This window comes from Balaenoptera borealis (assembly GCF_965194805.1).
Source record: "Balaenoptera borealis genome assembly, chromosome: 1".
NCBI lineage: Eukaryota > Metazoa > Chordata > Mammalia > Artiodactyla > Balaenopteridae > Balaenoptera > Balaenoptera borealis.
The window spans coordinates 152,049,934-152,069,163 of record NC_138860.1 but is presented as its reverse complement, the minus strand read 5'-3'; the positions used below and the strand labels follow the sequence as shown (position 1 = coordinate 152,069,163).

Here is a 19,230-nt window from a genome sequence, read left to right as displayed (position 1 = left end):
AATTAATGAAGGTAAATACAGTATACAACAGATTCTCATATAGATAAAATAGCCTTATATTAGAAGAAGATGCCATCTAGGATTTTCATAGTTAGAGAGGAGACGTCAATGCCTGACTACAAAGCTTCAAAGGACAGGCTGACTCTCTTGTTAGGGGCTAATGCAGCTAGCAAGTTTAAGCTGAAGCCAATATTCATTTACCATTCTGAAAATCCTAGGGCCCTTAAGAATTACAGTAAATCTACTCTGCCTGTGCTCTATAAATGGAACAACAAAGCCTGGATGACAGCACATCTGACAACAACATGATTTGCTGAATATTTTAAGCCCACTGTTGAAACCTACTGCTCAGAAAAAAAAGATTCCTTCCAAACTACTACTGCTCACTGACACTGCACCTGGTCATCCAAGAGCTCTGATGGAGATGTACAAAGAGATTCATGTTGTTTTAATGCCTGCTAACACAACATCTATCTGCAGCCCATGGATCAAGGAGTCACTTCAACTTTCAAGTCTTATTATTTAAGAAATACATTTCATATGGCTATAGCTGCCATAGATAGTGATTCCTCTGATGGATCTGAGCAAAGTAAATTGAAAGCTTCTGGAAAGGATTCACTATTCTATATGCCATTAAGAAAAGTCATGATTCATGGGAAGAGGTCAAAATACCAACGTTAACAAAAGTCTGAAGTGGATTCCAACCCTCATGGATGACTTTGAGGAGTTCAAGACTTCAGTGGAGGAAGTAACTGCCGATGTGGTGCCAACAGCAAGAGAACTAGAATCAGAAGTAGAGCCTGAAGATGTGACTGAATTGCTGTGATCTCACAATTAAACTTGAACAGATGAGGAGTTGCTTCTAATGGATGAGCAAAGAGAGTGGTTTCTTGGGATAAAATCTGCTACTAGTAAAGATGCTGTGAAGATTGCTGAAATGACAACAAAGGATTTAGAATATTACATAAACTTAGTTGATAAAGCAGTGGCAGGGTTTGAGAGGACTGACTCCAATTTTGAAAGAAGCTGACTGTGGGTAAAATGCTATCAAACAGCATCACCCACTACAGAGAGCTCATGTGTGAAAGGAAGAGTCAACTGATGTGACAAACCATTGTCTTATTTTAAGAAACTGCCGCAGGCACCCCAGCCCTCAGCAACCACCACCCTCCTAATCAGTCAAGCAGTCATCAACACTGAGGCAAGATCCTCAACCAGCAAAAAGATTATGACTCGTTGAAGGCTCAGATGATGGTTAGCATTTTTTAGCAATAAAATATTTTTTAATTAAGGCATTTGCATTATTTTCTTAGACATAATGCCACTGCACATTTAATATAGCTGCACATTTTAAAAGTTGTATAGTGTAAACAACTTTTGTACACACCGGGAAACCGAAAAATTCATGTAACTTGCTTTATTGTAATAGTCACTTTATCGCAGTGGACTTGGAACCGAACCCACAGTATCTCCAAGGTATGCTTGTGTGTGTATGTCCAAGCCATTACTATGTATGTTTATTCCTTTAAAAAGGAAAAAAGCTATTTTATAATCTTTCAAAGGAAGATGACAGGGTATTATCAGAGGAAGAGGAGACTGAAAGATGAATGGAAGAAACTAAAGGTGTTAGAAAACATAAGTCTATGCTTCTGATAGTCGTTGCCTTGCTTTGCAGACAACAAAAGTGACATAAGGAATAAAAGTAATCAAGTGAACATTACTTTTAAATAAAGTAAAGATATTTTATAAAATGGCAACCTTAAACCACATACCAAACTGACAATAGCAGGAAGTTAAGAATCAGAGAAAGGGAAGGTACTCATTTTGTTCCTTATATACGTCTCCATTTGAAAAATGTTTACTGAAAGTGCAGTACTTAAAAATGTGAAACTAAATCAAAAAAAACATTGCTAATGCATATATAAAAATAAACCATGCACAGTAAGACCACACAGTCTGAGATGATGCTTATTTATATTTTAAAATGACTTTATATGATGTATGTAAGTCAAATCATTATACTGCACACTTAAACTTATACAGTGCTCTACGTCAATTATATCTCAACAAAACTTGAAAAAATGATTTTATAAATAATTTGGGGAGTACATAATTGTTGGCATGGTGACAACAGATATTAGTTTGCAGACGGACCAAAGAATAATGCTACTAATGCACAACATTTGCTACCTTTTCTCCCCAAAGTACAAGCTATGATCAGTTCTCTTGTTATTTCATGCTAACACCATCTATGTGAGGCAAATAAGATTGCTACTCTTTTTTTCTTTAATACGCACTAACAACAGCCAAAACCAGAAAACACTTACATAGTGCTTATTATTCATAAAGGGTGGCTAAGGCATAGAGGAATTAAGGCCTGTGCTAAAAATTACATACTTTATCTGAGTTGCAGAGTCAAGTCCGGAATCCAAGTTTATATATTCAAGACAAAAACTGGTTGTAAATACCCCAAATTATTTTTTCAGCCTCAAAATGCACTTGCTAAATGTTTTCACTCTTTTGATACTCAATCGGATTCTCTTAAACTAAAATGGTATCCACCATAATAAAAGTAGCTTTAAGAAAGTAGATTAAAAACAACAACATATATACAATGGAATATTACTCAGCCATAAAAAGGAACGAAATTGGGTCATTTGTAGAGATGTGGATGGTCTAGAGACTGTCATACAGAGTGAAGTAAGTCAGAAAGAGAAAAACAAATATCGTATATTAACGCATATATGTGGAACCTAGAAAAATGGTACAGATGAACCAGTTTGCAGGGCAGAAATAGAGACACAGATGTAGAGAACAAACGTATGGACACCAAGGGGGGAAAGTGGCGGGGGTGGTGGTGGTAGTGGTGTGATGAACTGGGAGATTGGGATTGACATGTATACACTGATGTGTATAAAATGGATAACTAATAAGAACCTGCTGTATAAAAAAATAAAATAAAATAAAAATAAAAACAACAACAAAAAAAGGCAAATGGTTTAACTAACAACGGACCTACTTTTCTGCTACATTCTAGAAATGGAACTAAGGCTATGCTGAACAGGCTCAGCAAAAGTAGGTTTGCTGACAGCACTGATTCAACAAACTTTATTGAACAAATACCTGTATGTTAGGTTAAATCCATTGCTAGATCTTAAACATAATAATACACAATAATTCCTACCCTAACGATGACACTACTTCACACTAGATAGTATTTTATAGAAGAACTTATGCTTTAAAATAATTCCCTAGGGGCTTGCCTGGTGGCGCAGTGGTTAAGAATCCACCTGCTAATGCAGGGAACATGGGCTTAAGCCCTGGTCCGGGAAGATCCCACATGCCGCAGAGCAACTAAGCCCGTGCGCCACAGCTACTGAGCCTGCACTCTAGAGACCACGAGCCACAACTACTGAGCCCATGCGCCACATCTACTGAAGCCCATGCACCCTAGAGCCCATGCTCCACAATAAGAGAAGCCACCGCAATGAGAAGCCCGTGCACGGCAATGAAGAGTAGCCCCCACTCGCCACAACTAGAGAAAGCCAGCGCGCAGCAATGAAGACCAACACAACCAAAAATAAATAAATAAAAGAAATAAATTTATTTTAAAAATAAATAAATGAATAATAAAATAATTCTCTAAATTTATTTAAGATAAGAAAATCCAGAAGGATTTTGTAATAAAATCAAACTGCAGTAATAAATAGGACACTAAAAACATTAACAGACCAATACAATTACTACTATGTGTCACTCTGATATAAACTTCTTGGCTGCTCCTAGGCTTACTTTTATACTATGTTGAGTCTCCCTGGTAATAGCATGGGAAGTGGCATTATCTTATTTAGCATCTCTTTGCCTTTTAATATTTATATGTATACAGAAAAATTAGTATTTATCCAATTCCTTAATAAGTAACAGAATATAAAAAATAAGGAACCAATGAAGGATATGAGGAAATTTATATTCTAGAAAGATCACTATAGGGAAACTATGTAAAATACAGACTAGAGGAAGAAAGAAACTGAAAAATGGAAATAGAGGGAGGAATTATTTTAATAACTTATGAAAGAAATTCATTCTTGAACTGTAATGGAGGGGATCCAAATAAAGGAGGAATTCAAGTGATACTGTGATAAAACTAACAGAACTTAATCAAAAGCAGTGAAAGAAATGAAAGAAGAAAAAACTTCCAACAATCCCAAATATCCCTGAGTATGCCTTCCACAGTGATGCATATCAACAAACCAACAATGAACAAAGAAAAGGTGCATGATGTGATGTGTGACTAGCACATAATTCATAATAAGAGAACAACTATAAACCAGAACAAATAAAAAATTGGAACAGTTTAGAGAAGCAGGAGAAAGATACATATCATACAATAATATCTGGTTTACAATTCATTTGGAATCAAATTTTATTTACAAAACGTATGTAACTATTTAAATTGTATTTGTTTTCAAACAGAATAACACAAATGCTTCTACTCTACCATACTTAGGCACAAGTCTGCTTTTACAGTGAATTAAAAGGCCAAGAGTTTACAAAATGTGATCCCTAGAAATTCTATCATGTATTTCTATAACAAAGCTTTGAAATAGTTCATATTCTCCAAACTAAGACAGACTTAAAGTGTAATATTAAGATGTATAATCCAGAAGCCAGCATTTTGATCACCATCTTTGAAATGAGCAGCGGATTTCACTCCAACTGAGTGAACCAATGAAAAAGTGGTTCAAGTGATTAAAATATCCATGAACTTTCATTATATGCCAAATATTCCATCAACAAAAAGAATCAATTTGAAAGAGACACTGTTATCTACTCAGTCACATGCTATACAATAGCAGTTAAATTGTATTTAATATAGGACTGCCTTCTAGTTTTCTTAAAACAGATAAAAATCTGAAATAATACTATATAGCATGGGGAATTATACCTAATATCTTGTAATAACCTATAATGGAATATAATCTGCAAAAATACTGAATCACTATGCTGTACACCTGGAATTAACACAATACTGTAAATCAACTATAATTCAATTTTTTTAAAAACTCAGAAAAAAGAGCTACGAGAGAGAAAGATATTATATAATGACAAAAGAGTCAACTCACCAGGAAGATGTACCAATTATAAGCATATATGTACCCAACAACAAAGAACCCAATATGTAAAGCAAACAGCGGAAGAACAGAGGGGAGAAATATACAACAACACAATAATAGTAGGGGATTTCAATACCGGATAAAACTTCCACAGAGAATATCAATAAGGACTTGAACAACACTGTAGACGAAATGGAACTAACAGACATGTACAAAACATAACACCCAACAGCACCAGAATACACATTCTTCTCAAGCACACATGGCACATGCTCCAGGACAGATAATAAATTTAAGAAGAAAAGGGTAAAGGAAAAGTGCTATTGATTTTTAGTTTCATTATATTGTGGCCGGAAAACATACTTGGTATGATTTCAATCTTCTTAAATCTGTTGTTTGTAACCTAAAATGTAATCTATCCTGGAAAATTCACAAATATATAGAAATCAAACAACTTTTGCTTGAACAACCAATGGGCCAAAGAAAAAATCAAAAGAGAATTAGAAAATATCATGAGACAAATGAAAATAAAACACAAAATACCAAAACTTATGGGATGCAGGGAAAGCAGTGCTAAGAGGAAAGTTTATAGCAGTAGAGGCCTACATTAAAAAAGTAGAAAGATCTCAAATAAACAACTTAACTTTACACTTCAAGTAACTAGAAAAAGAGGAACAAACTAAGCCCAAAGTTAGTAGAAGTGAGGAAGTTAGTCTTCAATAAAGACTAGAGCAGAAATAAATGAAAAGAGAATAGGAAAACAACAGACAAAATCAATCTAAGAGCTGATGTTTGAAACAATCAACAAAACTGATGAATTTTCAGCCTAAGCCAAGAAAAAATGAGAGAAGACTCAAATAAAATCAGAAATGAAAAAGGAGATATTACAACTGATGCCACAAAAATATAAAAAGAATCACAAGACTACTATAAACAGTTATATGCCAACAAATGGGATAACTTAGAAGAAATGGGTAAATTCCTAGAAACATATAATCTACCAAGACTGAATCATAAAGAAAAAGAAAATCTGAACACACTTATAACTAAGTAAGGAGACTGAATCAATAATCAAAAACCTCCCAATAAAAAAAGACCAGCACCAGATGGCTTCATTGGAGAATTCTACCAAACATTTAAAGAAAAGTTAGCATCAATCTTTCTCGAAATCTTCCCAAATTTGAAGGGGTAGAACACTTCCATACTCATTTTATGAGGCCAACATTACCCTGTTGCCAAAGCCAGGAAAAAAACACTATAAGAAGAACAACAACAACAACAAAAACCAACAGGCTAATATTCCTGATGAATATAGATACAAAAATCCTCAGCAAAATACTTAAAAACTGAATTTGACAGCACATTAAAAGGATCATACACCAAGTGGAATTTATCCATGGGATGCAAGCATGGTTCAACATATGAAAATCAATCAATGTGATATACCATATTAACAGAATGAAGGGGAAAATATCACATGGTCATCTCAATAGATACAGAAAAAACATCTGACAAAATACCATTTCATGACAAAAACACTCAACTAGGAACAAAAGGAAACTACCTTAATACAATAAAGGCCATATATGAAAAGATCACAGCTAACATCTTACTCAATAGTGAAAACGAAAAACTTTTCCTCTAAAGATTGTGAACAATACAAGGATGCCCACTCTTGCCACTTCTTTTCAGCACAGTATTGGAAATCCTAGCCAGAGCAATTCGGCAACAAAAACAAATGAAAGGCATCCAAATCAGGAAAAAAGAAGTAAAATTATCTCTCTTTGCAGATATGTCTTATATGTAGAGAACCCTGAAGATTACACACACACACACACACACACACACACACACACAAACCGTATTAGAACTAATAAATGAATTCAGCAAAGTTGCAGAATACAAAATAGTTATCTTTCTATATAGTAACAACAAATAATCCAAAAGGGAAACTAAGAAAACAATCCCATTTATAACAGCATCAGAAGAATAAAATACATAGGAATAAACTTAACCAAGAAGGCAAAAGACCTGTTCAATGAAAACTATAAAACACTGCTGAAAGACATTAACAGATGACACAAATAAATGTAAAGACATCACATGTTCATGGATTGAGAGACTTAATATTGTTAAAATGTCCATACTACCCAAAGAGACATACAGATTCAGTGTGATCCCTATCAAAATCCCAATGGCATTTTTTGTAGAAGTAGAAAAAACAATACCAAAATTCATATGGAACCCAAAGGACGCTGAATAGCTAAAATAATCTTGAGAAAGAAGAATGAAGCTCGAGGCCTCACACTTACTGACTTCAAAACATTTTACAAAGTAATCAAAACAGTATGGTACTGGTGTAAAGATGGAAATATAGACCAATGGAACAGAACAGAGAGCCCAGAAATAAACCCACACATATAGGTCAAATGATCTTTGACAAGGGTGCCAAGTCTACATGATGGAGAAAGGTAGACAAATGGTACGGTAGCAAATGGTACGGGCATAACTGGATATCCACATGCAAAAGAATGAAATTAGACTTTTATCTTACATCATACCCAAAAACTAACTCAAAATGGATTACAGATCTCAAACTATAAAACTCCTAGAAGAAACATACAGAAAAACCTCCATAACATTTATCTTGGTAGTGGTTTCTTGGATATGACACCAGAAACATAGACAACAAATGTAAAAATAGACTAGTGGGACTACATTAAACTAAAAAGCTTTTGTGCAGCAAAAGAAACAATCAACAGAGTGAAAAGGCAACCTACAGAATGGGAGAAAATATTTGCACACCACATATCTGTTAAGGGGTTATATTCAAAACAAATAAAGAAATTCACAATTCAATAGCAAAAAGTTAAATAACCCAATTTTAAAATGGGCAAAGGACTTGATTAGACATTTCTCCAAAGAAGACATACAAATGACCAAAAGGTATATGAAAAGATGCTCAGTATCACCAATCATCATGAAATGCAAACCAAAACCACGAGATATCAACTCATACATGTTAAGATGGCCATTATAAAAACAAAAACAAAATAACAGAAAATAACAAGTGTTGGTAAGGATGTGAAAAAATTGGAACCCTTGTACACTATTGCTGGAAATGTAAAATGTGCAGCTACTATGAAAAAGAGTACGGAAGCTCCTCAAAAATTAAAAATAGAGCTAACATATGATCGAGCAATCTCACTTTTGGGTATTAATCCAAAAGAACTGACCTAAATGTCCATCAACAGAGGAATGGATAAAGCTGTGGTACCTATATACAAGGGAATATTACTCAGCCATAAAAAAGAATGAAATAATGCCAGTTGCAGAACATGGTTGGACCTAGGGATTATTATACTAAGTGAAGTAAGTCAGAGAAAGAAAGGCAAATATCATATGATATCATTCATATGTGGAATCTAATTTAAAAAAAGAAAGAAAAGAAACAAATGAACTTATTTTCAAAACAGAAATGGACTTACAGATATCGAAAACAAACTTATGGTTACCAAAGGGGAAGCACAGGGGGTTGGGAGGGATAAATCAGAAGCCTGGGATGAACACACACATACACTACTATATATAAGATAGATAACCAACAAGGACCTACTGTATAGCACAGGGAACTCTATTCAATATTCTGTGATAACCTATATGAGACAAGAATCTAAAAAAGCATGAATATATGTACATGTATAACTGAATCACTTTGCTGTACACCTGAAACTTACACAACATTGTAAATCAACTATACTGCAATAAAATAAAATAAAACAAAGCAACAAAACAACACACACACACACACACACACACACACACACCAAAAATAAGAATTGAAAGCAGTGTCTCAAGAGATATTTGCAATCCCATGTTCACTGCAGCATTATTCACAATAGCCAAGAGGTGGAAACAACCTAAATGTCCATCAACAGATGAACGGATAAAGAAAATGTGGTATATACATACAATGGAATATTATTCAGCTTTTAAAAAGAAAGGAAATCCTGTAATATGCTACAACATGGATGAGCCTTTCACTCATCATATGAAGTGAAATAAGCCAGAAAGACAAATGTTGCATGATTCCACTTATATAAGGTATTTAAAGTAGTCAAACTCATAGACGCAGAAAGCAGAATAATGACTGCCAGGGGGCTTGCGGGAGGGGAAAATGGGAAGTTGCTGTTCAGTGGATATAGAATTTCACTTAAGATGAGAAAGTTCTAGAGATCTGCTGTACAACAATGTACCCATAGTTAATAAAACTATACTGTATATATCTCATTTTTAAAATAAAAAGGAATGTATAGGAGAATATTTGGGGGCATGGGGATGGGCACAGGGAGAAGGGACTAGACTAGGGGAGGAATCCAGGCAAAAAAAGAAACAAGTACAAAGGCCCTGAGCTAATAACCTATTCAAGGAACTGAAAGAGGTCCGTTACAACTCAGGCATGGTGAGTAAGAAGGAGAGTGGTAATGGATGAAAACTAGAAATGCAGTAGGGTCTGGTCGAGCAGGACTTACAGGTCATGTTAAAAGATTTGAATTTTATCCCCAAAACAATGGAAAGTTTCTAAATGGTTTTAAGTAAGGGAATAACAATCTGATTCATGTTTGGGAATGATCACTCTTTTAACAGACTTGCTTTTCTCTGTAATGCAGCGGTCCCCAACCTTTTGGGCACCAGGGACTGGTTTCGTGGAAGACAGTTTTTCCACGGATCGGGGCGGGTGGATGGTTTCAGGATGATTCAAGCGCATTACATTTATTGTGCACTTTATTCCTATTATTATTACACTGTAATATATAATGAAATAATTACACAACTCACCATGATGCAGAATCAGTGGGAGCCCTGAGCTTGTTTTCCTGCAACTAGATGGTCCCATCTGGGGGTGACGGGAGACAGTGACACCCGAAGTGTGTTGCTTATGTCCAGTCTACTCCGTAATCTCATTTTGGTTGCGGTCACTGCAGAAAACCCTGCTTCACAAAGATAGGATGTTGGAAATGGAAGCAGCCTTTTCAGTGCTTTTGTGGCAATCTCAGGATATTCCGCCTTGACTTTCATCCAGAACGTATGGAGATTTGAGGTTGTCTCAAACATATTTTTAAGGCCACCGTCATTTGCGATCTCAAGCAGTTGATCCTCTTCTAGCACGGACAAATTCGATTCACCTGGCTTATTCACAGATGGGTCACGGATCCATTCCTTCCCAGTTCAGTCTTCTGTGGTTGGGAAGTAATGCTCAAACTCTTTTGAAAGCTGAGATAGGTGATCACGCACCAGCTGGGAGAAAGACGGCCCTGGCTCAGTCTCTTTCAAAATCTCTGCTAATGTTTGAAACGTGTCAAAAATCCCAATGTTCACTTGTTGCCCCCATAATTCCAGTTTGGCTTTGAATGCAGCCACTTTATCTGCCGACTTGAACACAGTTGTCGTTCTCCCCTGAAGTGACAGATTGAGTTCGTTGAGCAGGCTGAATATGTCACACAAGTAAGCAAGTTTTGTGACCCATTCTGTGGCACTGAAATGTGCTGTCAGTGGTGACCATCTTTCTAAAAGAAATCTCTGGAGTGGTTCTCATAACTCAAAAACTCTGGCCAGTGATCTACCTTTAGAAAGCCATCTCACTTCCGTGTATAAGAGAAGACGTGTGTACTCTGCATCCTCCTCCTCACAGAGCTGCGTGAACAGATGTGAGTTTAAGGGCATGTACTTTAATGTGGTTGATAATTTTAATCACATCCTGCAAAACACTGTTAAGTTCAGGTGACATTTTTCAGCTAGCCAGCATTTCTCTATGGATGACAGAGTGCGTAGACTCACATTCAGAAACGACCTCTTTGACCCGAGTTGAGAAACCAGAAGGCCGTCCAGTCATAGCAGCTGCTCCATCCATGCATATACTGACACAAAATGACCAATTCAGTTTTCTTGATATGTAATCATTCAACGACTTGAATAGTTCTGCAGCTGTAGTGTTGGCTGGCAACAAAAGTGCACATAACATATCCTCATGCACATCCTCCTGAAAAATATATCGCACAAAAACAAGCACTGCTGCCTTGTTGTCAACATCGGTGGACTCGTCAACCAGGATTGCGTACCACGGTGACTCATTAATCCTCTAACAATTGTGCCTCAATATCCTCTGCTATTTCATCAATTCATCTAGTTATGGTGCTAGCTGAAAAAGGAACATGTGCCACCTTCTGAACTGCAGCCTCTCCTAAAAGTTCACAACAAATGTCCTTAGCAGCAGGCAGGATCAACTCTTCACCAATAGTAAAAGGCTTCTTAGCTTTAGCAATGCGGTTAGCCACTAAGAATGATGCTCTCAGTGCAGACACATTTGATGAAGTGGTGACCTTCAATAATTGCTTCTGTTCTTGTGTTCACATTTTTTTCTTTTGAAAAACTCCAAAGGCTTGTCTTTTAATGCAGGGTGCTTGGTCTCCATGTGGCAAAGCAGTTTTGAAGGTTTCACAGCTGCACTGGATAACCGGTTGCCACATACTATACAAAGCGTGGTTGGAGAATGTCAATCACCTGTTGCAATGAACCTGTAATTTAAGTAGGACTCTTGGTATTTTCTTCTAAATGCAGTTTTCTTTTTGTTGGCAGCCTTAGACTCTTCTGCTGTCTCATCATTGGGTCTTTCCCCCTTTTCAAAGAAGCTCTCCAGCGACGTTTGTTTTTTACTCATTTTGGCTAGGGTTAGCTTGTGGACTTACCAAAACTGTGACTGAGACAAGTGTGCAGAGTGGGAAAGAGGCGCGGATAGAAGTGGTAAATAAAATAATGGGTGGGCCAGGAGTGGACTAAAATAAGTGTCGGATTCTGACTTAAAGCCTGCCACCAGATGCAGCTATACAATTGAAGTACATCAACTCACTTGCCACTATAGTTAAAGCCTGCCACCACATCCAGCTTAATTGTCACTTGCCACTCACTAATAGGGTTTTGATATGTCTGCAAGCAACTGATTTATTATGGTCTCTGTGCAGTCAAACCTCTCTGCTAATGATAATCTGTATCTGCAGCTGCTCCCCAGCGCTAGTATCACCGCCTCAGCTCCACCTCAGATCATCAGGCATTCGATTCTCATAAGGAGCGTGCAACCTAGATCCCTCGCATGTGCCATTCACACTAGGGTCTGCACTCCTGTGAGAATCTAATGCCACTGCTGATCTGACAGGAGGTGGAGCTCAGGCAGTAATGCGAGCAATGGGGAGCGGCTATAAATACAGATGAAGCTTTGCTCGCTTGCCCGCCGCTCACCTCCTGCTGTGCAGCCCAGTTCCTAACAGGCCACAGACTGGTACCTCAATTAATAAAATTAGGAAAGGATCTCCCCAAAAAGGAACAAAGGCAAAATTTCAGAAATATCTAAAATTTAGATTTAAGGCAAAACCGTATTAAAATAGAAATTAATACAATTTCTAGTTCTACAACAAACATGGATCAAATATAATGTGAATCAAACATGAAATCAACATAGTTTCTCCACAGAATTTTGGTAAAGTTTGTCTGAAAATGGCAGGCGTACACTATGAGTCTCCTTTGAGAGAACAGTACTGAAGCATTTATTTAGCTGGCAGGGAGAAGAAGTGATGGAAATGTCTTATTTCTTATTTCTCATTAATCATAGTATTAAAAATGAAGGAGCTTCAGCTATAAAGTCTGATATCAATATACTTAATAATTCTGGTACTTTTTAAAGCTCTGAGATGTTTGATTTGTATCTGCCCTAAAACAGCTTCATATACCATTCTGCATATGTGGAACCATAAAAAATTATTCTTACCTCAATCTGAAGACAGTATTTAAAATTAGAACACAATAATCTGTATGAAACAATAACAATTTGGTTTTTTTTTCCTTCTTGTCAGCAGTCAACTCAAGAGAAAAGAATATAAACTGAATGTTTACCTAATGAATTATTTGTGGAGGCTATATGGTAGGAAAAACCTTACCAACGGTACAGCTGTCTTCAAGCACCACGTCGACATTTCTGTCTCTGTACTCAACCCTGAAGTCCAGCATCCGAGGTTGCCTTTCTACAATTTGCCTAGATGGCATTACAGGTCGAAATGCTGAAGAGGAAGAGGGAGCAGGAGCAGGAGCTGGAGCTGGGTGACTTGCTGGATCAAATGCAGGTCCTGATATAGGCTCACCCCCATAGTCACTGAAATATTGACATAAAAGAAGGATTATCATCAACCAAATAACTACAGATTACCACTAAGGACCCACTCCATACAGTAAGTCCCCTACATACAAACCTTCAAGTTGCGAACTTTCAAAGATGCGAAAGTATTATGAACCTATTACAGCACAATACTATATGGCCGATTGTGTTAGTTGGGTACCTAGGCTAACTTTGTTGAACTTACGAACAAACTGGACTTACGAAAGCACTCTTGAAACAGAATTCATTTGTATAGAGGGGACTTAACGGTACTTGGCTTGTGCTGTTCTTCATATCAAATTTACCTACCTGTGCATCACGGACTAAGTAAGTTCTAATTCTTCCACAAAATCTCTCCCAATGACTGAAAGCCACATTACTCTCCCTCCCATCCTTGCCTTTCTATGTCTGTTAGCAGTATCACACACATCTCATTTAATTAGATTTTTGCCTTATGCTGTTATGATGTTGATAAAACATCATTTTAAACTCTGTGAATTACTAAGTGTCTTCTTAACCCACTCTCATTTACTTACCGAATCATTAATTGATTCATTAACTCTACTTTCCACAAAAACTATTCTGAAACTTTACCATCCTTAAACCTCCATTCTCCCTCTCACTCCTCAGTCTTAAAATATATTTTTCCTACTTTGCAGAGAAAACAGATGCCATCAAGAAGAAATTCCCTTACCTTTCTAACATCAAATCCACAAACTAACCTGCATATGCACTCTCTTTCTCTAAATAGAGAAGACATCGTTCTATCTACGCATCTACTCATTAGCTTTACATTATGGATTATCCCTTTCCCTTCCATTATCTTCAACATCTCCTTCTCTTCTGGATTCTTCTCAGAAACATTTAAACATGGTTGAATCTCTCCCTTCTTAAAGAATAAAAATGAAATCGTGGCTCTGTCCACTTAATAGCTGTCTCATTTGTAAAACAGGAAAATTAATTATATTTGTAAGGATTAGATCAAATAATGTGTATGAAAAGCTTAGCACAATGCCTAGTACTTAGTAAGATCTCAAACCTCAAACCCAGTATAGCCAAAGTTTAAACCATTAATGTTTCCCCAAGCCTGATTTTCCCATTTATTCCTCATATTAGCTACCCAAGCTAGAAACCTCTGGCATTATCCTTGCCCTCTTTTACTCTCTCAACTCCCACGTCTAACTAGTCCTTTCAGTTTTACTTCCTAAATATCTTTTAGATAAGTCATCTACCTTTCCCCTCCGAAGCTGCCACCCTAGTCCAAGCCACAGTCACCTCTTACATGGATTAATGCAATAGCCTAACTAATCTCTCCATACATACCCTTACCCCCCTGCATTTCATCCCATACCACCACTAGAGTGAAATTAAAGACAAATGTCTTCATATCATTTTCTTCTATATTCCCCTTTGCTCTTCATATAAATGGTCAAAGTGGCGTACAAGGCCCTATAGGATCTGAATCCTATCTACCTTCCCATCTTCATCTTGTGCTATGCTATCTCCATCTCTCTATGCTAATAGCCAGAACAGCCTTTTGTTTTTTGTCTTACCTTGATCCTTCCTATTTCATGAGGTAACATAAAAACTATTCCTTCTAAGAATATTCTTTCCTTCCCATCCCATCCCCAAATTCCATCTTTCTTCTAGCTAATTATATTCATCTTTCATATCTCAGATTGAGTATTTTTCAACTCAGAGCATGTTTTACTACCTCAGACTAGTTCTAACATCTCACCACTATCAATAATTATGAAGCTCACATTTGTGTTTTTAATGGCTGTATCATCTGCTGAGTTCAAGATTTTATACAGAGAAGATATACAAATATTTGACAAACTAATGAGTAGAGGAATAATTATGAAGAATTTGGATTTTTTTTTTCTCTGACTTAAGTTATCATATATATATTCTCATTGTTTTTCCCCCCTCAGTAGGAAAAGTAGGGAGGGAGGAAACATAAGAAATGCTCCCATTAAATATCATTATTGTATAATTTTTCTCCACCACCAGAACTACAAGCTCAGTTCTAAAATATCTTTCTTCTCACCCTGAATTTAAAGAAAAATAATGTGTTGGGGGCCCGAATAGGAACAACAACAAAAATGACCAAAAACTTGCCAAGTTAAGCATTGTTTATACAATTAAGAAGGAGAGACTATTTACATTTACTTCACACTGTTGCTTTGATCAGTGTTTATCAAATTATAGATTACATAATTGATTGAGTTGTGGTAAGTCTTTTAAAGAACACAATCAGAATAAGATTAAGAATAGAAAAGAATAGGATAGAAATTATCAGTATCTTTCACTTAATAGTTAGGACCAAGTATTATTTCATAAAACTTTTGATTCTGGGACATATTTGTAATATGTGTATTTTAGATTCCAAATATTTCTCATTGTAGGTCTTGTCAAAAAAGTTTGAAAGTGACTAGCTTAATCTCACCAGAGTTCAGACACTCTAACCACTGATCCAAAGACAAAAACCTATCCATTCTCCCAGTTGTCAGAGTCAAGGAAAGCAATGTGGGAAGGAAAACGTGAGAACAGAGAAAATGTCCAAAGCAGTAAGAATGTCACTGTTTGGAAGCCAAAGTGAGCTTCTAGGCATCTATGAACAGAATCTGTGCAATAATACTTCACATATCTAAATGTTGTCACAACTTCTCAGAACCTAAGAAAAACAGCTAATTAGCAGTTTGGTCACTGACATTGCTTTTCTTAACTCCAAATTCATCCTTCTATAGTCTATTCTGTAATGCAGGGGCTAGGATTCTGCAAAATTATATTTTTCCTTTGGCATATGGTTTCCTGATAGACCTTTGTCAAATAGAGGATACTAGGTAGAGATTAGTAGTTAGGAGGAGGGGAGGAAAGACTTCCTTCTTCCTGTTTGCATGCATTTCAATCAGCATCACCCTACAGCTTTCAGTCTCCTGCTTTTTTCAGCACTCTTATAACCAGCTTCTTGTCATTCCCTCTGAGATACCACTAATGGCTGGACAGTATACATTCCACAGAGGTCTGATCCTCAGCTTCAAAGAGCTCCTCTGAGTTTCAAAGTTCTGTTAATCCGTTTGTTCCCTAGACCTTCAAGCAGTAACTTCCTGAAGCAGTTATTATATCTAGGTTACTTCAGTTTTACTTTTTTGCTCTTTTAGTCTTCCACACCTGTGTAACCAATCCTACATTAAATTCCCTCTGTTAAAAATACCCTAGTGTGGTTTCATTTTCTTGATAATGGAGGTGTCCCAGGAAACAAAGGATTCAGGAACTGGCTTGATTATGGCCTTGACCTTCAATGCACTGCTGAGTTCCTTGCCAATGGAAAATGGGATACTAGTGATCCAAGCCATGCACTGGCATAATGATTAATTATCATTATTGAAACAAGTGCCTAAGGGAACCAAATGACTATCTGACCTGACCATTATGGTGGCAATAATGACAACAAGGACTGTGAGCAGGCTGCCCTGACTCTAAAGGAGAGCTTACAGAAGAAAATGACACACTTGGGGGTTTTAAATTTCAGTTCAATTCATGATAAGAAAGTTACAGAGTTTCTGAATGGCACTTTAAAAAGAGTTTCTTATTTCTTGTAACCACAGGTATGATCTTCCTAAGAATTGGACTCAAAATTTAATTTTGCAGCTTGCATACTTGCAGTGAAAGTTGAATATACATACTTCCTAAGTCTCTTTTGTGAAAGTTAAGGCCCTGTTGTGGAAGGAGTGAGAACCTAACATGTGAAATGGGGATACCTGAGTGGCTTCAGATGCATGTCGGAACCTTGAAGCCCTGGAGTCTCTCTGAGCCTCTTCTGTAAGCAGAAACAGCTCCTCCTCCCATGTCTGAGAAGATCAGCCTCTTGCTTAGAAACTATGAATACTCTTACCTGAGACAGTTGCCTTGAAGGGGGATGTCTATTCTCAAAACCTACCTCCACCATTCCTTATTACCTCTAAAATCAGATGTAGGCATGTTCCAAGAAAATAAGTACGATGTCTTAACTGAGAAAAGACAGCTTATATCCAAAAGTAATTATAATATTTTGATAAATTATATCAGCAAAAACCTAGGGAATAGTTGTGGAAATGAATTTTAAGTGAGTTTGACCAAAAGAGTTTGAATAGGGCCAAATATAATATATTTGCTTAAGCAGTTGTAAGTACTTCTAATAGTTTCCTTGTCGACTGAATGAAACTTAAATCCCAAAGGAGTCTACATTTAATGAGGAGGAAATGCCCAAACTTTCCTGGCAAAATGTAGAAGAAATCCAGATGCTTAGAAAAATATGAATGCTAAAGTGGATTAACCATGTACAGCCTGAATATATACACATCCTCCTACTACATAATCCATGAGGTCCCAGAGAACACTGCACTAAAGCACTGAAAAATACATTAGTGAGGGATTCTACATCCTTGAAAAACTCTGTAGTGGCTGTCTTCTGTGGGTTGGGAATAACATGGGGAGATGACACCACTGAAAAAGACTCCCTAATAGGCATGATGAGATCCCAGAATGCATAGGTCAAATGGCAGGGTTTAACAAGAAAAAGGAGGGAGCAATGATGTTAACGGACAGCATGGACAAAATGTGGCAATCAGAAGATTTCAACCTGCAGAGACCTTTAGTAGTGCTTTATTGAACATGGTACTTCTAAGAAACAAAATGAAAAGTCAGTTGACTAAAATATTACTTGACCTATAAACAACAGAAACCTAGATCTGGTAGCCTAGATCCTAACTTCCATAACTATAATGAAGGGTCACAGTCACTCCCAGTTTCCAAACACAGACATAAAGTCCTTGGTCCCCCAAAGACAATGCAACAGAGCCACATACGTGTATTGTAAATTTTCCTCTAAGAATTCCCCTAAGAGACCTGTAGCCATTTACTAGGGGTTTGTGTACTGAAAAAAGGAAAATATCTAGCTCTTTAGGGGATTACTAGATGCTAACTCTAATACTAATTCCTGGGGATACAAAAATGGAAGTTATGGTGGTAAATGAGGTTTTGGCCTAAATCCAATCGTACAGTGTTCATTCAATCTATTCAACTTACCCTGTAGTTTTTTCCCCAGATCCCGATAGATAGCTCATATTGACTGCCTAATTCATGGAATTAGGGTTATTATGTAGGAGGAGACAACAGGAAGCAACTAAACTTGCATAGACTTTTTTTTCCCCTCTATTTTAATTTGCAAGCACCATGACAAGCATTTTGCTTCCTCTCAGCAGGGTAAACAATATACCTTCACTATATTTTCCTCAAGATTATAACAACTCTCTTGCTCTTTGGCATAATAATCTAGCCTGGACACATCTTGATAACCCAGGTATTCCACAAAACATTATAGTGATGACAATGTAGATTGGTCCTGAAGAGCAAAAGTAGCAAGTACTTGGATGCTCTGGTAAGATACATGCATGCTAGAGATCAGGAGACACACACCACGAAAATGCAGGGGCCTTCACCTTGGTGAAGTTTTGGGGTCCAGGGGTCAGAAGCATATTATGGTACATGGCTGGCTGCTGCACCTTGTACTTCTCATCAATGCATAAGACATATCTAAGCTAACTGAGAAGGAAAAAAATTTGGACTGGGAAAGGAAAAAATGGTTATGTATAATATGCTGGTACCAACCAAAAACAGACTGCTGAAATATTACAATCCCAATCAAAGATATCCCTGAGAGACAGTAGTGAAAGAAAAACCTCCCAGTGGGGAGAACTTAGGGTTGTAACACAGGTTGACCACTTCATTTAGAAGGAGAAATAACTTGAGATACAAATCTACATTGAATCACGGGCAATAGTTAATGTGTTGCCCAGCTGACCAGAACTTGGAAAGAATAAAAAGAAAATTGGTTGACACAGAAGTCTGGGGAAGAGGATTGGAAATGGA

At 36.9% G+C, this 19,230-nt stretch overlaps 1 protein-coding gene across 3 annotated transcripts in view; it reads right to left on the bottom strand.

Annotated features, from left to right (window-relative positions):
* The window catches only part of FAF1 (Fas associated factor 1), a 481,277-nt gene that overhangs the window by 313,403 nt on the left and 148,644 nt on the right, over positions 1–19,230 (bottom strand). For all 3 annotated transcript variants that reach the window (XM_082370942.1, XM_082370941.1, XM_082370943.1), the window contains one exon: positions 13,103–13,314. In XM_082370942.1, the coding sequence (XP_082227068.1) occupies positions 13,103–13,314 (212 nt within the window). The remainder of the gene's footprint in view (positions 1–13,102; positions 13,315–19,230) is intronic.